Source organism: Triticum urartu, chromosome 6A (assembly GCF_056163025.1).
Source record: "Triticum urartu cultivar PI428250 chromosome 6A, HENAU_Tu73, whole genome shotgun sequence".
NCBI lineage: Eukaryota > Viridiplantae > Streptophyta > Magnoliopsida > Poales > Poaceae > Triticum > Triticum urartu.
The window spans coordinates 595768651-595784964 of record NC_141878.1 but is presented as its reverse complement, the minus strand read 5'-3'; the positions used below and the strand labels follow the sequence as shown (position 1 = coordinate 595784964).

General features: G+C 41.7%; 2 protein-coding genes and 1 long non-coding RNA gene across 3 annotated transcripts; 2 read left to right on the top strand and 1 right to left on the bottom strand.

The window, feature by feature from the left end:
• Positions 1–968: 968 nt before the first annotated feature.
• Positions 969–5479, bottom strand: LOC125516659 (uncharacterized). Its single transcript, XM_087529192.1, has 4 exons — positions 4045–5479; positions 2730–3740; positions 2501–2656; positions 969–2295 (listed from the first exon to the last, which is right to left on the bottom strand). Exons 1-4 carry the CDS (start codon positions 4111–4113, stop codon positions 1882–1884), a joined length of 1650 nt encoding a protein of 549 aa, XP_087385318.1. The 5' UTR covers positions 4114–5479; the 3' UTR covers positions 969–1881.
• A 617-nt stretch (positions 5480–6096) lies between these two features.
• LOC147966953 (rhomboid-like protein 19) lies at positions 6097–7511 on the top strand. Its single transcript, XM_087530986.1, has 5 exons — positions 6097–6196; positions 6309–6367; positions 6844–7010; positions 7108–7219; positions 7302–7511. Exons 1-5 carry the CDS (start codon positions 6097–6099, stop codon positions 7509–7511), a joined length of 648 nt encoding a protein of 215 aa, XP_087387112.1.
• Positions 7512–8073: 562 nt separating this feature from the next.
• LOC147966952 (uncharacterized) lies at positions 8074–10695 on the top strand. Its single transcript, XR_015607876.1, has 3 exons — positions 8074–9447; positions 9672–9757; positions 10317–10695. It is a non-coding gene; the product is annotated as an uncharacterized LOC147966952 (long non-coding RNA).
• The last annotated feature ends 5619 nt before the right edge of the window (positions 10696–16314 follow it).

The window sequence follows — 16314 nt, the reverse complement described above, 5'->3', positions numbered from 1 at the left end:
GGTTCGCCGATTTAAAAGATATTCCTTGATTAAAAATGTTCACCGATTCAAAAAATGTTCGTCAATTCATAAAATTTTCACAAGTTTGAAAACAATGTTCAATATTTGTTTTTTGCAAAAAGTTGAAAAATGTTCAAGAATTTGAAAAAGATGTTCGAAAAAAGAAAAAAAGGAAAATAAAAAGTACTTGAAAAAAGGAAAAGAAAAAATGAATATAAAAGAAAGAAGAATCAGAAGAAAAGGAAAAAAAAATGGTTCAAGGAACGAAACTACTACAGAGCCGACACTTCATGCACGATTTATGCACGAGGGGCAATCAGACGGATGTGCTGCACTTTCTACCAAGATTGGATGGCTTGATGTGCACCATCGTGCATGGATCATGATAAAAGCGTGTGTGCATAGCAGTGGTCTTTGGGGAATGTTCTGGAACCTTCCCAAAATGGGTGGGAAAAAACCAGACTGGGCCGGCCCATATTGTGGACAGGCACACATGGGGGCTATGCGCTAGGTCGCTGTCTAGGGAGGGAACGAAGCTCTTTCCTGATCTTGAGCTAGAATCCCTGACGTTGGTTGGCTCTGTTATACTCAATGGACGGGGTATTAGTAGATCCAGCCATTACTATCAAAGCTATTGCTTTTAAAAAAAAGAGTAACAAAAGGAATAAAAAATCAGGGGAGCTCCTATACAGCGCTGCAGGCGCCCGTTAACGATCCGGCGCCTGCAGCGCTGCTAGCATGGGCCGGCCCACTAGCGTGATGCCCCCATTTTTTTATGAAAAAAAATATGAATTCAAGAAAGGTTTACAGATTTAAAGAAAAAAGGTTCATCCATTTGAAAAAATACGTTCATATCTTTAAAAAAAGTTCATCAATTTGAAAAAAAGTTCTTTCAAATTGAAAAAAAGTTCGTTCAAATTGAAAAAAAGTTCATCCAATTTAGCAAAAGTTCATAGAAATTGAAAAAAAGTTCATGGAACTGACAAAAAAGTTCATAAATAAAAACTTCATCCATTTTCAAGACAAATGTTCATTAAATTTCGAAAAGTTCATCAATATTCAAAAAAGTTCGTTGAATTTTAAAAAAAACGTCACGGGCGCCCAGATGGGCCGGCCCATTTATGGACGCCAGAGGCGCCAGTTTACAAAATGCACGTTAACTGGCGCTTGTGGCACCAAATAGGAAATGCCGTCTAGGGAACCTACACGTCGAATAGAAATGGCCTTGACGGAAGGTCAACAACTCAAGACCGGCAATATCCTACGGCCTGCTACGCTCGTCTGTTGCGCAAAAGCTATTTACTTTATTGATCGGTTCATTTACTATTCTCTCTCCTTATCGTTTTCACTGAACGTTGAGTTGTAAAGCGTATCATTCAGGTGAGAACTTGGCCGAACACAAACATTCATCTTATAGCCAAAACCACAGCTGATTCTCTCAAATGACACCGCAGCAATTATCCGATTCAGCACGCCATGGCCAAGCGACCAGCCAACATCGCCATCGCTTCTTCCCCACTGTCACAATTGGCCACAAATCCAACGATATACTTTTTGCAACATATACTCTATATTTTTTTTAGTTCAATATATAGATGGTCTGCCGATGCTGCCCCTTCCGGGCAATATGCTCTAAAAAACATGCTGATGCACTCATCGGCCATTACACATCAATGGATCCAATACTATTATAAACTTTGGTCTAAAATTTAACTTTTGAATTCACAGACAATAGTGCCACAATTGGTTTCAACTGATTTTAATTATACAAGGCATTGCAACTACAAAAGCAGACCAAATAAGGAAATGCGTATTTGGACCACTGTTTCTAGCCCAATCGAGTACTCAGGCAAGCCGACTTGGTATTCAATAAACTGCCCACTAACAGTCTTCAGTTACCCTTGCACGATAATCATCGCTTATTTCAGCAGCCGCCAGGAAGTGGATTATGGCAGGTGACTCGATGCCCTTCCTGATTTGCTTCTCCACTGAGGACATCTGCTTATCTGTCTTCAGAAACACTATCGGCTTTAGAGGCTCCTCGCCTTCGCAGTAGATACATGTGAGCCTGTCATACAGGTACACATCCCCTAGATTCACCGCTGCTTTCATGACACGCCTGACATGGCTCACCATGTACTCTTCAGATTGGAAGCAGAAGAAGGTTAGCTTGGTGAGACAATGGTGCTTGAAATTTGATGTAGGTGATTCCCACCGGACCCCCTTGTTCCTGCTATACGACTTCTGCCTCCTCACCTTCTCGTCCATTTCCATTTCACATGGATGATCAATTACCTACATGCCACCCATAGGACAAAGGTAAATGGAACAGGTTAATTTTGCACTCCAGGTGAAAGCACAGGTGTGTGCAATCATGCAACAGAGAATAAAGCAACCCCTAAACAAAAGACTGTAGGTAGGAACATACTGTCTCATAGTAGAGCAACCCACCAGAGGAAAAAAAGAAGAAGAATAGAACAAGCTTTAGTTAAGAACAAACCGTCAATATGAGCTCCTCCAGGGACGGCGCCGCTTCCAAAAAGAACATTGTCCAGGTGAGATCATACCCTTCAGGAATGCTAAGTAGATTGAGAATCCTTAGTTGGCAGAACACATATGCCTGCCTTCTGGTCAAACACTCTGGTTGAACCCAAATCTGCAACAAGAAGCATGTGATAGGATGAGTAGTGAACAAGTGAAGCCAGAACAAAGCAATCAACCTGACTTGCCTTTTCAGATTTAAACCCCAACCTCAGGTCTCGGACAGAGGTCTCGTGAAGAAATGTACTTAACTTGACCATTTTGTGCCAATTAAGAGCAACATTTGAAAGGCGCAGAACCTCAAGCAATGGGACATGGCCAAATGACAATGGTGGTTTTTTGAAAGACACCCAAAACTCAAACTCCAGGCAGGTGAGTTTCGGAACCCAGGCGAGTTTGACCATGTCAAACCGGCAATTAACAATACTGAGCTCACTGAGCTGTGCATGTTCAACTTGGAGCGTTATCCAATCCTCTGTGTCGCAATTGAGAAAACCTAAATAATTTAATTTCTTGCAGGTGACAAGAATGTTGGAAACAAAGTCTGATTTGGCGAATCTCAAATTCTGCAGGTGGAGGCGGGTGAGACCAGCAAATGCATTGACACATTCATTAAAAAACGACACAAACCGTGTCCCATAGTTTTCCACGTCATAAACGTCGCACTCTAGGCGTTCCTTCTCTGTCAGAACTATGAATTCGGCCTTTTCAATCTTGCATGTTGCCATGGCATTGGCAACAGAATGCCCAACTGATATGGGGGCATCGTCTTTCAAGTAGAACGTCATGCTCAAGAGGCGGATGGTGCATCCACCCGGATCCCTGCGTGCCAGTATGCTCTTTGTCGCTTTGGCTGCAGCTGTATTGGCCACAGCTTTGGCTGCATCGGCCAAGGCTTTGGCCACAGCTGCATTGGTCCTCTGAACCAATTCAGCATTGGACAGTCCTGCATTGGCCAAAGCTTCGGCCACAGCTGCTTTGGTCCTCCGAACCAATTTACCATTGGTCTTTTTGGTTTTAGTTTCTGAGGGCAGGAGGTTCGGAGCACTGATTACAAGCCGTGGGAGCATTGCAGGAAGCTGACTCCACCTTCTCGAGAGGACACTGGTTCTCGCAGCGTTGCAGACATCGAGTCGGTCAAGAATGTTGAGCAGGATGTCATTGGGCAAGCTGCTGATCCTATCATCTGGATTGACTTCCTGCATTTGGCACCCCAACGAATCAGAGTTGATACCACGGTACACTCAAATACACAATATTGATAAGTCTCGAAAGTGCAAGTTTGATTGTCTCGGAGATACAATTTGTCTACTGTCGCAGGGATGCAGCTTTGATCTACTTTAAGACAACACAAAAATTATTTTATTTGTACCAACATAAAAGGTACGTAGATTTCGATAGGCTCAAAGATTCATTTTTGATGCTGCCTGAAAGACTAAAATTTGACCCCTGGCTGCGAAGGAAAATAAGATATTCAGAGGAAGGGGAGGAAAAGGAACTCACCCCCACGGTCGAAGCCGATGGCCTGTCCATCGATTTGGCAGCCCGTCGCCGGCGACTAGACTTCGCCATCGCCCGAGTTGCTGGTCGCTCCGAAAACTGATGTCCACTTAGGGAGTTATTGCTCGCCTCCTCTTAAAATTGTCCGCCAGGCCAGATATATATATAGCTGCTACGTTCCCGCCACCAATGGAAACTCGGATAATGAATTCGAAAGAGGGCCTGTTTCTGATTGTAATCCGGAAAGGACTGCTTTGATTCCGGATTAGCCATTAAAAAAGGGAGCCGCTTCGATTGCGGATTGCGGCTCGGAAAGGGGGCTGCTGCTGCTGCTGCTTCGATTGGGGGCTGCCGCTCCCAAAGGGGGAGCTGCTTATTTGGGCGCCTCTGCTCAAGCACCGGTGGATCCTCATTCGAGGCATCCGACGGCGACGGCGACGGCGACGGCGAGATGGTGGAGATCGGTGCACGGCAGGCAGCGGTGCATAACTGACACCCGATCCCCTTTCCTCCCCTGGTGGAACCCTAGGGGCCGGCGTGGTTGGGAAGGAGAGCTCCTATTTGCCGCGCGCGGGCGGCAAAAATGGTCGAGCCTTCGCTGAAGGAAGAGCGCATGGGCCGGCCCATTATGAGGAAACGAGCTCACAAGTAAAAAAAGAAACAAAAATTCATGTGCCCGCAAGAGAGTTCGAACTCAGGACCTCTTATAATAATTAAAGGCGCGAAAGTTTAAGTACCATACACTGTTGAATCTTTTTTTTAAGTACACATAAAATATTGTAATATCCGTTGAACATTTTGCGATACCAGTTGAACATTTTATTAAAATAAGTTGAGTATTTGAAATAATATATGATGACCATTTTTAAAAGAAAATATGAATATATACGATGACCATTTTTAAAAGAAAATATGAATATATACGATGACCATTTTTAAAAGAAAATATGAATATACACGCTGAACAATTTTCAGACACGTACTGAACATTTGTGAAAATACGTCGAACAATTTACTAATACACATTGAATATTGTGTAATATACACTGAACAAAATTAAGAAACATTGTGAACATTTGTATACTCGTTGAAAAACCAAAAAAAACAGAAAAATTGCTAAATATATTTACTGAAGGCGAGAAGGACCGGCGGATCCAGGCCCCGGCGTGGTCCTCTCCCTTCACCTCGCGCCGCCGACCCGGGCTCCCTCTTCTTCCACGGCCATAGCCTGGGGTTGCTGCCGGCTGAGATCGTCCAGGACGATGACAAAGGGTTTGACTCCTACACCAATCTCATCATGGTAAGGTGGTCTGCTACACCGAATTACACTCAGATTAGTTCAATATATAGTGAGTCAGCCATCAAAGGACTAATAATTATGTGCAGGTTGTTGTTCTTGACACTCTTGATGTTGTTTTTCAGAGCAATGCTATTGCACACTAAGGTATATATTGTTACATCATTTGAATCCAAGTCTTCCTGATTCCACACTGCCTAAACTGACCACTGTTTTCTTTTTTCCTTCAGTTGCTCGCTCAAAGGGTGACAACCTGCTATGGGGTGGTTCTCTTATTGAACATGTGAGTAGTATAAGAAGCACACCTATCGTCATAGCTCGGCAAGCTTTAGTGCTTATTTGTTAATAATCGTGGGGTTCGGACCATGGCACTAGCGTCCCCTTGTCATCGGCGGCGACTTAGGTTATTGATCTATATATCACAAGTGATTAAACTGGTTTTAGCATGAGCTTGCAGTATACAAAATCTGAATTTTTCACCACGTTCTGTATTAAATAGGAGGAACTAAGACGAGCCATGATTTTAGTTCTAAGGAGATAGACCATTTACTTGAATTAATAATGCTTGCTTCCTCGGGTTATTAGACTATGCTTTTAAGACATAGTAGTTTGTTATTTGGTTGGTTTGACCTATCTCGCAAAAGAGAACTAAATTTCATTTGTTGTGCAAGGCATTTTTTACCAGTTTAGATGTTTCATTTAAGACATATGGATGTTGACTCGCTCCAGATGATAGTTCAGAGCTGGCAACTCAGGACATGGAAGACACGTCAGTCGATGAGCATGAAGATGGAAGTTCTGGGGAGGAGGAGGAAGGTGTTTTGAGGAGCAGAGACTCTGAAGATGATCAACCAGGAGGTTCAGGACACATATATTATGCTATTAGTGATGAACCGAAATCAAGGAGAACTCCCACGCACACTCCCGCATTTACTTATGTATGTTCGTCATCTCCGGTTCTTTCTTTCAGCCAAAATCCGCACCCTTGATGAGATTTGGATAGGGAGTGAATTAGAGTATGGTTGCTATGTCTGTCTGATTATAGATTGGTAAGTTTTTCTCATGAATTAAATCATGTTTTAGTAAGGTAGAAAATATAATATCCAGAATTCTATCTTCATTTATGTTGAGCAATGGTCGCAAAATCAATTGAGTGGAAATATCTGTGAGAAGTGATAACACATATGCATTGTATGGCATGGATGTACAGTGAGCTATCTACAGTACTTGCCTGAGATACTTTCTGCAGATGAGCCTTAACTTTAGGGTCATGTTAAGCTTGTTAGGGAGTGACAGCGAGTAGTGCTCTCCTTTATCATTGTTTGCTCTGGACCATGTGATCAGCGGTTTCATATTTGGTGTTTATATATTAAATAAAATATACTATCATATCTTTAGATTCGCCTTTCTTTGGTCCCCAGCTGCCAACTGCACTATTTTAATAAGACTTAAACCATTCATATTTAATCGAGCCCCCTCAATTCACATGGATAATGTGCTTCCAGGTGATTATCAGCATAATTGGTCTTCTTTTATTTGGGAAATTATTGGAGCCTTTATGGGGAACAAAGGAGTTATCAAAGTTCGTTTTTATTGTCAACTTCTCAACTTCAATGTATGTCTTCGTAACTGCTATTGCTGTGTACTATGTAACACAACAAGAGAGCTACCTGTAAGTATTCTATTTCTATAGAAGTGTCTGAGCACATCTGGTTTGATGTTCTGTATTGGGTAAACTGATGAGTTTTTCTTAACGTTTGATTTCTCAGGTACACTCCTCTTTCTGGTTTTTATGGGGTTCAGTCAGGATTGCTGGTGGGCATCAAGCAACTTATGCCAGAGATGGAGCTTAATCTTTTCGTGCTGAAGATTAAGGGAAAGGTTTGTAACTGATACTGTTAATAGAATGGCTCTGTTTGATGTTATCGTCTGATCTGACATGTTTATTTTTGTCCCTACTCAGTGGATCCCATCTCTTACTGCATTGATTTCCATTGTTGTAAGCTTCTTCATGAAGGACTTGGTATCTTACCTCCCAGTTATACTGTTTGGCATTTATATGAGTTGGATATACCTGTGTTACTTCCAAAAGAGGCTAGAGACAGGCCTGAAAGGGGATCCAAGCGAGGAGTTCTCTTTCTCAAGTTTCTTCCCTGCAATTTTGAGGTATTAAGGATTCCCCTTTATATAATACTAAGATCTTAGTTTACGGACTAACTTCCTGACTAATTTATGAAAACATAGCCAAATTCTGGATTCGATAGCCTTTATATTTGGATTAATTTATTAAACATATGCAGACCAGTTCAGGATCCAATAGCCTCAATATTCCATAGGCTTCTTTGTGGAAGATGCCAGCAAAGAGTCTGCTGGATGTTCTCAAATTGGATCATATATGTTTGATGAAGGCCATCTTAGTCCAAATGTTAACTCACGAATTGCCTATCAGGGGTTCAAGCTATGCTGAATTCAAATAAAATTTCCAGTGTATGTTAAATGGAGAGCATGGCATTTTCTATCCAGCATTTAATATTTCCCCCAAGATTAAATGCTAATATTTGTGTGCTTGGCAACATGAATATAGGTCACTCATACCAAGTGCTCCTCAGATCTATTTAATGAACAATCCGAATTTGAGGAGGTGCAATCCATTGATGACGTAAACTTTGAACTCTCTATTTGAAACATTATTACTTACCTCTAGGCCACAATCCACGAGTATAGAATCTCGAGAGTTCCTAATGTTACATCAGCTTTCTTTGAACTCTCTATTTGAAACATTATTACTTACCTCTAGGCCACAATCCACGAGTATAGAATCTCGAGAGTTCCTAATGTTACATCAGCTTTTATTATGTTTAAGATACACTATTGTGCCTGCTTAATGATCAGTGTTAATGCTCTACGGTTTCTTATGCATTTTCTTGCATGTGCTCAGGGGAAGACTGTCGAAGTTGGTAGAGTCCACTTTGCGACTGAAAATACAAGATTCACTATCTTGGATGCGCTGGTTCTTTTCTTTCACGTTTTACGTCGATGCTCCTATGTCTTGGTTTCTTTTTCTTGCATGGCACTGTTATGCTTCTCTGGATTATCTGTGATTTTGTGACCACACCAGCATTCTGAGAGCCAGCCTACAGTTTGAACTGTACAAAATTTTAGTCTTTTTTTCTTGCCAAATCTATTCTGGTAATGACTAACGAATCTACATGGTTAATCTATATTATTCAACCATATATCAGACGAGAGTTCAAATATATAGATATTTGTTGTTACCTTATATTTATCAGAATAAGGATGCACCTTGAATTATGTACCTTCCATGCCCATGTTTTTGATCTTTACGCAGTTTGTTGTGTAATTCTAATGGGCACCTATGTAGATTTTTGTATCCTGATCATAGGAACATTTGCTTTGTATTATTATGGGCTGTGTTGTCTCTTACCTCAATGGCCACTCTTATTTGATGTGCCTACATGCTTTTTTGATGGATGCGCCCTGTTATGTGGAGTGGGTTTAGGCAGTGTGCGGCAAGCTGCACTCCTTACATGTTAATGTACTCCTTAACATCAGGGCATCGTATGTTGAAAAGGGAAAATGCCAGTGCTCTTAAAATACGCCTATGCTAATATGGACATATGAGTCACATGTGCACCTGCTCAATGAAGCCTTTAAAAGCCTTATCATTTTTTCTTTATGTAGATAACCTGAAGGCATGTGTTATGTCGGATGGCAGCTGTTCCTATGCTGAAATTACTTTTTCTCTTCCCTTTCTTCCATTATTTTCATGTGTCAATCAGAATAATTAGATTTTATTGTTGTGCCTACTGATTAACTAGAACAAGTTGAGCCAATATTTAGACGTAGGAGTCAGCATGAATTGTTTATGAGTAATGCTTATGATTTACTGTCAACTACTTTTTACTCATGGCTTATTTTTTATATAGAGAGAGACTGTGACCATAATTGTAGGCTTTATGGGAGGCAACTCACTGGATAAATATAATGGACTCTGGGTGGTGAATTTGGTAGCTTTCGGAATGGGCCTTACTCTCTGGTTTTTCCTTCCACGACAACATGGTGTAGGAGTCGGCACGACGCTGTGTAAGGTACTGATGATCTCTGACGTGAGATACTTATGTGATTCTAACGTCGCGGCCTCCCTTCGCAAGCATACCAATGTGCGCTGATCGACTGGAAGTCAAGGTTCTGGTCGATTGATTTATATCTCGAATTTCCTTCTATTTTCCTTCGTGCTCATCTATCCCGCGAGTTATTTGTACATGCACCCCCATTCTTATGCTGAAGAAAAAACATGTGAATGATTTTGTAGGAGTTTGGAGTACTATGAGCATTTCTAAAGATTCACACCACATCGGCTTCTGGAGCAGGCATTCACCTTAATGCAGGGGACATATGGTCGGTAACAATCTTCTCATGTTTGCCTTCACCTTAATGAAGGAGTACTATTAGCCTTTGCTGCTCCATTTTAAATATTGTCCTGCGTGGAAATGTTTTGTTCATTTGTTCTTGCTGAGTACTTCATGGCCTGGTTGTGTTTGACCCCTTCGTGGTGCTGACTGGTGTGCCGTTCCGGTCAGAGCCAACATGAAGAGAGAGGTGGGGAGGACTTGTGTATATGACTAGGGGGTCATGGATCTGTGTAGCTAGCTACCATGGCTAATCTTGTGTCAGCTGCACATATTTATTTTTATGGTTTGCTTCCTGGTGTTATAATTTGAGATTTCCTGCCTTACTTTTGGCAGTACCTCCATCAAAACTAGGAAGACATTTTTCTGGTGTTCTAATTTGAGATTTCCTGCCTTACTTTTGGCAGTATCTCCATCAAAACTAGGAAGACATTTTTTTAGTAATGTTGTGCTTCTTGTACCATGCTTGTGGTTATACTTTTTTGGGTTGCAAAATTTTATTTGTTTCCATTCTAGGTTCACTCATCTCTTTAGAATTCTATCAACAGATCTTTCAGAGAACACCTCGACAAGCAAGATCTTCAGATAGAGCTATCCAATACACTACTATCACCATATGACATAGAAAAACTATATATATCGGTTCTCTTAGGCTACTGTTAGGACTTGCTTTTGGTATATCATGTGACATTTTCTATGACATCCTCAAAGTGATGTAATTAACCAAACCATTGCTGTTATTAGTGCTTAGTTACTCCTATATCTTTCTTTGAGAAATTCAAACGATGGAATTAGTCGTCTATTTTTCCTTCCATCTGTGGAATACATATTGTATAACCAGTAGTGGACTAGGTGGGTGCTGCCATCGTGCTTTGCTATTTGTGTAATAGCCTGAATAAAAAATGAATCGTGTTCTACCAAGTTGGATATAACTCTCACTGCATTGTAAACATATTGTGTTCTGCTATTCTTCTTTGCTTTTGGTATAATGTGTTGGGGAACGTGGTAATTTCAAAAAATTTCCTACGCACACGCAAGATCATGGTGATGCATAGCAACGAGAGGGGAGAGTGTTGTCCACGTACCCTCGTAGACCGAAAGCGGAAGCGTTAGGACAACGCGGTTGATGTAGTCGTACGTCTTCACGATCCGACCGATCAAGTACCAAACACACGGCACCTCCGAGTTCAGCACACGTTCAGCCCGATGACGTCCCTCGAACTCCGATCTAGCCGAGTGTTGAGGAAGAGTTTCGTCAACACGACGGCGTGGTGATGATGATGATGTTCTACCGACGCAGGGCTTCGCCTAAGCACCGCTACAGTATTATCGAGGTGGACTATGGTGAAGGGGGGCACCGCACACGGCTAAAAGATCAACAAATCAATTGTTGTGTCTCTAGGGTGCCCCCTGCCCCCGTATATAAAGGAGCAAGGGGGGAGAGGCGGCCGGCCAGGAGGGGCGCGCCAGGAGGAGTCCTACTCCTACCGGGAGTAGGACTCCCTCCCTTTTCCTTGTTGGATTAGGAGAGGAGAGGGAAGGAGAGAGAGGGAGAAAGGAAAGGGGGGGAGGGGCGCGCGGCTGCCCCTTGGCCGCCTCTCCTCTTCCACCAATTGGGCCCATGAGGCCCAATAACCTCCGGGGGGGTTCCGGTAACCCCCCGGTACTCCGGTATATATCTGATAACCCCCGGAACCATTCCGGTGTCCGAATATAGTCCAATATATCAATCTTCATGTCTCGACCATTTTGAGACTCCTCGTTATGTCCGTGATCACATGCGGGACTCCGAACAACCTTCGGTATATCAAAACATATAAACTCATAATATAACTGTCATCGAAACTTTAAGCGTGCAGACCCTACGGGTTCGAGAACTATGTAGACATGACCGAGACACGTCTCCGATCAATAACCAATAGCGGAAACTGGATGCTCATATTGGCTCCCACATATTCTACGAAGATCTTTATCGGTCAGACCGCATAACAACATACGTTGTTCCCTTTGTCATCGGTATGTTACTTGCCCGAGATTCGATCGACGGTATCTCAATACCTAGTTCAATCTCGTTACCGGCAAGTCTCTTTACTCATTCTGTAATACATCATCCCGCAACTAACTCATTAGTTGCAATGCTTGCAAGGCTTAAGTGATGTGTATTACCGAGTGGGCCCAGAGATACCTCTCCGACAATCAGAGTGACAAATCCTAATCTCGAAATATGCCAACCCAACAAGTACCTTTGAAGACACATGTAGAGCACCTTTATAATCACCCAGTAACGTTGTGATGTTTGGTAGCACACAAAGTGTTCCTCCAGTAAACGGGAGTTGCATAATCTCATAGTTATAGGAACATGTATAAGTCATGAAGAAAGCAATAGCAAAATACTGAACGATCGTGTGCCAAGCTAACGGAATGGGTCAAGTCAATCACATCATTCTCCTAATGATGTGATCCCATTAATCAAATGACAACTCATGTCAATGGCTAGGAAACATAACCATCTTTGATCAACGAGCTAGTCAAGTAGAGGCATACTAGTGACACTATGTTTGTCTATGTATTCACACATGTATCATGTTTCCGGTTAATACAATTCTAGCATGAATAATAAACATTTATCATGATATAAGGAAATAAATAATAACTTTATTATTGCCTCTAGGGCATGTTTCCTTTAGTCTCCCACTTGCACTAGAGTCAATAATCTAGTTCACATTGCCATGTGATTTAACACCAATAGTTCACATTACCATGTGATCAACACCCATCGTCATGTGACCAACACCCAAAGGGTTTACTAGAGTCAATAATCTAGTTCACATCGCTATGTGATTAACACCCAAAGAGTACTAAGGTGTGATCATGTTTTGCTTATGAGAGAAGTTTAGTCAACGGATCTGTCACATTCAGATCCGTATGTATTTTGCAAATATTCTATGTCTTCAATACTCTGCACGGAGCTACTCTAGCTAATAGCGCCCACTTTCAATATGTATCTAGATCGAGACTTAGAGTCATCCAGATCGGTGTCAAAGCTTGCATCGACTTAACTCTTTACGACGAACCTTTTGTCACCTCCATAATCGAGAAACATATCCTTATTCCACTAAGGATAATTTTGACCGCTGTCCAGTGATCTACTCCTATATCACTATTGTACTCCCTTGCAAAACTCAGTGTAGGGTATATAATAGATCTAGTACACAGCTTGGCATACTTTATAGAACCTATGGCTGAGGCATAGGGAATGACTTTTATTCTCTTTCTATCTTCTGTCGTGGTCGAGCTTTGAGTCTTACTCAATTTCACACCTTGTAACACATGCAAGAACTCTTTCTTTGACTGTTCCATTTTGAACTACTTCAAAATCTTGTCAAGGTATGTACTCATTGAAAAAAACTTATCAAGCGTCTTGATCTATCTCCATAGATCTTGATGCTCAATATGTAAGCAGCTTCACCGAGGTCTTTCTTTGAAAAACTCCTTTCAAATACTCCTTTATGCTTTTCAGAAAATTCTACATTATTTCCGATCAACAATATGTCATTCACATATACTTACCAGAAATGTTGTAGTGCTCCCACTCACTTCTTGTAAATACAGGCTTCACCGCAAGTCTGTATAAAACTATATGCTTTGATCAACTTATCAAAGCGTATATTCCAACTCCGAGATGCTTGCACCAGTCCATAGATGGATCGCTGGAGATTGCATATTTTGTTAGCACCTTTAGGATTGACAAAACCTTCTGGTTGCATCATATACAACTCTTCTTTAATAAGTCCATTAAGGATTGCAGTTGTTATCCATTTGCTAGATTTCTTAAAATGTGGCAATTGCTAACATGATTCGGACATACTTAAGCATAGATACGAGTGAGAAATTCTCATCGTAGTCAATACCTTGAACTTGTCAAAAACCTTTTGCGACAATTCTAGCTTTGTAGATAGTAACACTACTATCAGCGTCCGTCTTCCTCTTGAAGATCCATTTATTTCCTATGGCTTGCCGATCATCGGGCAATTCAACCAAAGTCCACACTTTGTTCTCATACATGGATTCCATCTCAGATTTCATGGCCTCAAGCCATTGCGCGGAATCTAGGCTCATCATCGCTTCCTCATAGTTCGTAGGTTCATCATGGTCAAGTAACATGACCTCCAGAACAGGATTACCGCACCACTCTGGTGCGGATCTTACTCTGGTTGGCCTACGAGGTTCGGTAGTAACTTGATCTGAGTTTATATGATCATCATCATTATCTTCCTCACTAATTGGTGTAGGAGTCACAGGAACATATTTCTTGTGATGAACTACTTTCCAATAAGGGAGCAGGTACAGTTACCTCATCAAGTTCTACTTCCCTCCCACTCACTTCTTTCAAGAGAAACTCCTTCTCTAGAAAGGATCCATTCTTAGCAATGAATGTCTTGGCTTCGGATCTGTGATAGAAGGTGTACCCAACTGTCTCCTTTGGGTATCCAATGAAGACACATTTCTCCGATTTGGGTTTGAGCTTATCAGGATGAAAACTTTTTCACATAAGCATCGCAACCCTAAACTTTAAGAAACAACAACTTTGGTTTCTTGCCAAACCACAGTTCATACAGTGTCGTCTCAACGGATTTAGATGGTGCCCTTTTTAACGTGAATGCAGCTGTCTCTAATGCATAACCCCAAAACGATAGTGGTAAATTGGTAAGAGACATCGTAGATTGCACCATATCTAATAAAGTACGGTTACAATGTTCGGACACACCATTACGCTGTGGTGTTCCAGGTGGCATGAATTTGTGAAGCTATTCCACATTGTTTTAATTGAAGATCAAACTCGTAACTCAAAAATTTGTCTCCGCAATCAGATCGTAGAAACTTTATTTTCTTGTTACAGTGATTTTCCACTTCACTCTGAAATTCTTTGAACTTTTCAAATGTTTCAGACTTATGTTTCCTCAAGTAGATATACCCATATCTGCTCAAATCATCTGTGAAGGTCAGAAAATAACGATACCCGCCGCGAGCCTCAACACTCATCGGACCACATACATCAGTATGTATAATTTCCAACAAATCTGTTGCTTGCTCCATTGTTCCGGAGAACGGCGTTTTTAGTCATCTTGCCAAAGAGGCATGGTCCGCAAGCATCAACTGATTCATAATCAAGTGATTCCAAAAGCCCATCAGCATGGAGTTTCTTCATGCGTTTTACACCAATATGACCTAAACGGCAGTGCCAAAAATAAGTTGCACTATCATTATTAACTGCTACCTCTTGAGCTTGCGTTGGTTTTCCCCGAAGAGGAGAGGATGATGCAGCAGAGTAGCGTAAGTATTTCCCTCAGTTTTTGAGAACCAAGGTATCAATCCAATAGGAGGCCACACTCAAGTCCCTCATACCTGCACAAAACGATAGCTACTCGCAACCAACGCGATTAGGGGTTGTCAATCCCTTCACGGTCACTTACGAGAGTGAGATCTGATAGATATAATATTTTTGGTATTTTTGGTATAGAGATGCAAATTAAAAAGTAAAAGGCAAAGTAAAAAGCAAAGCAAGATTAAAGTGATGGAGATTGATATGATGAGAATAGACCCGGGGGCCATAGGTTTCACTAGTGGCTTCTCTCAAGAGCATAAGTATTCTACGGCGGGTGAACAAATTACTGTTGAGCAATTGACAGAATTGAGCATAGTTATGAGAATATCTAGGCATGATCATGTATATAGGCATCACGTCCGTGACAAGTAGATCAAAACGATTCTGCATCTACTACTATTACTCCACTCATCGACCGCTATCCAGCATGCATCTAGAGTATTAAGTTAAAAACAGAGTAACGCTTTAAGCAAGATGACATGATGTAGAGAGATAAATTCATGCAATATGAAATAAACCCCATCTTGTTATCCTCGATGGCAACGATACAATACGTGCCTTGCTGCCCCTTCTGTCACTGGGAAAGGACACCACAAGATCGAACCCAAAGCTAAGCACTTCTCCCATGGCAAGAACTACCAATCCAGTTGGCCAAACCAAACGGATAATTCGAAGAGACTTGCAAAGATAACCAATCATACATAAAACAATTCAGAAAAGATTCAAATATTATCCATAGATAGACTTGATCATAAACCCACAATTCATCGATCTCAACAAACACACCACAAAAAGAAGAAGATTACATCGAATAGATCTCCACAAGAGAGGGGGAGAACATTGTATTGAGATCCAAAAAGAGAGAAGAAGCCATCTAGCTACTAACTATGGACCCGAAGGTCTGAGGTAAACTACTCACACTTCATCGGAGGGGCTATGATGATGTAGAATCCCTCCGTGATGACGGCCCTCTCCGGCGGAGCTCCGGAACAGGCCCCAAGATGGGATCTCGTGGATACAGAAAGTTGCGGCGGTGGAATTAGGTTTTTGGCTCCGTATCTGTTCGTTTGGGGGTACGTGGGTATATATAGGAGGAAGAAGTACGTCGGTGGAGCTTCGAGGGGCCCACGAGGCAGGGGGCGCGCCCTAGGGGGAGGAGG

Bases quoted from the DNA above. Each gene is read 5' to 3' on its own strand.
- LOC125516659 (XM_087529192.1), bottom strand. From the start codon at position 4,113: ATGGCGAAGTCTAGTCGCCGGCGACGGGCTGCCAAATCGATGGACAGG. The intron at 3,741-4,044 runs GTGAGTTCCTTT...TGCCAAATGCAG, and splicing joins CATCGGCTTCGACCGTGGGG to GAAGTCAATCCAGATGATAG. The intron at 2,657-2,729 runs GCAAGTCAGGTT...TTCTTGTTGCAG, and splicing joins TGGGGTTTAAATCTGAAAAG to ATTTGGGTTCAACCAGAGTG.
- LOC147966953 (XM_087530986.1), top strand. From the start codon at position 6,097: ATGGAAGACACGTCAGTCGATGAGCATGAAGATGGAAGTTCTGGGGAG. The intron at 6,368-6,843 runs GTCTGTCTGATT...ATGTGCTTCCAG, and splicing joins AATTAGAGTATGGTTGCTAT to GTGATTATCAGCATAATTGG. The intron at 7,011-7,107 runs GTAAGTATTCTA...TTGATTTCTCAG, and splicing joins ACACAACAAGAGAGCTACCT to GTACACTCCTCTTTCTGGTT.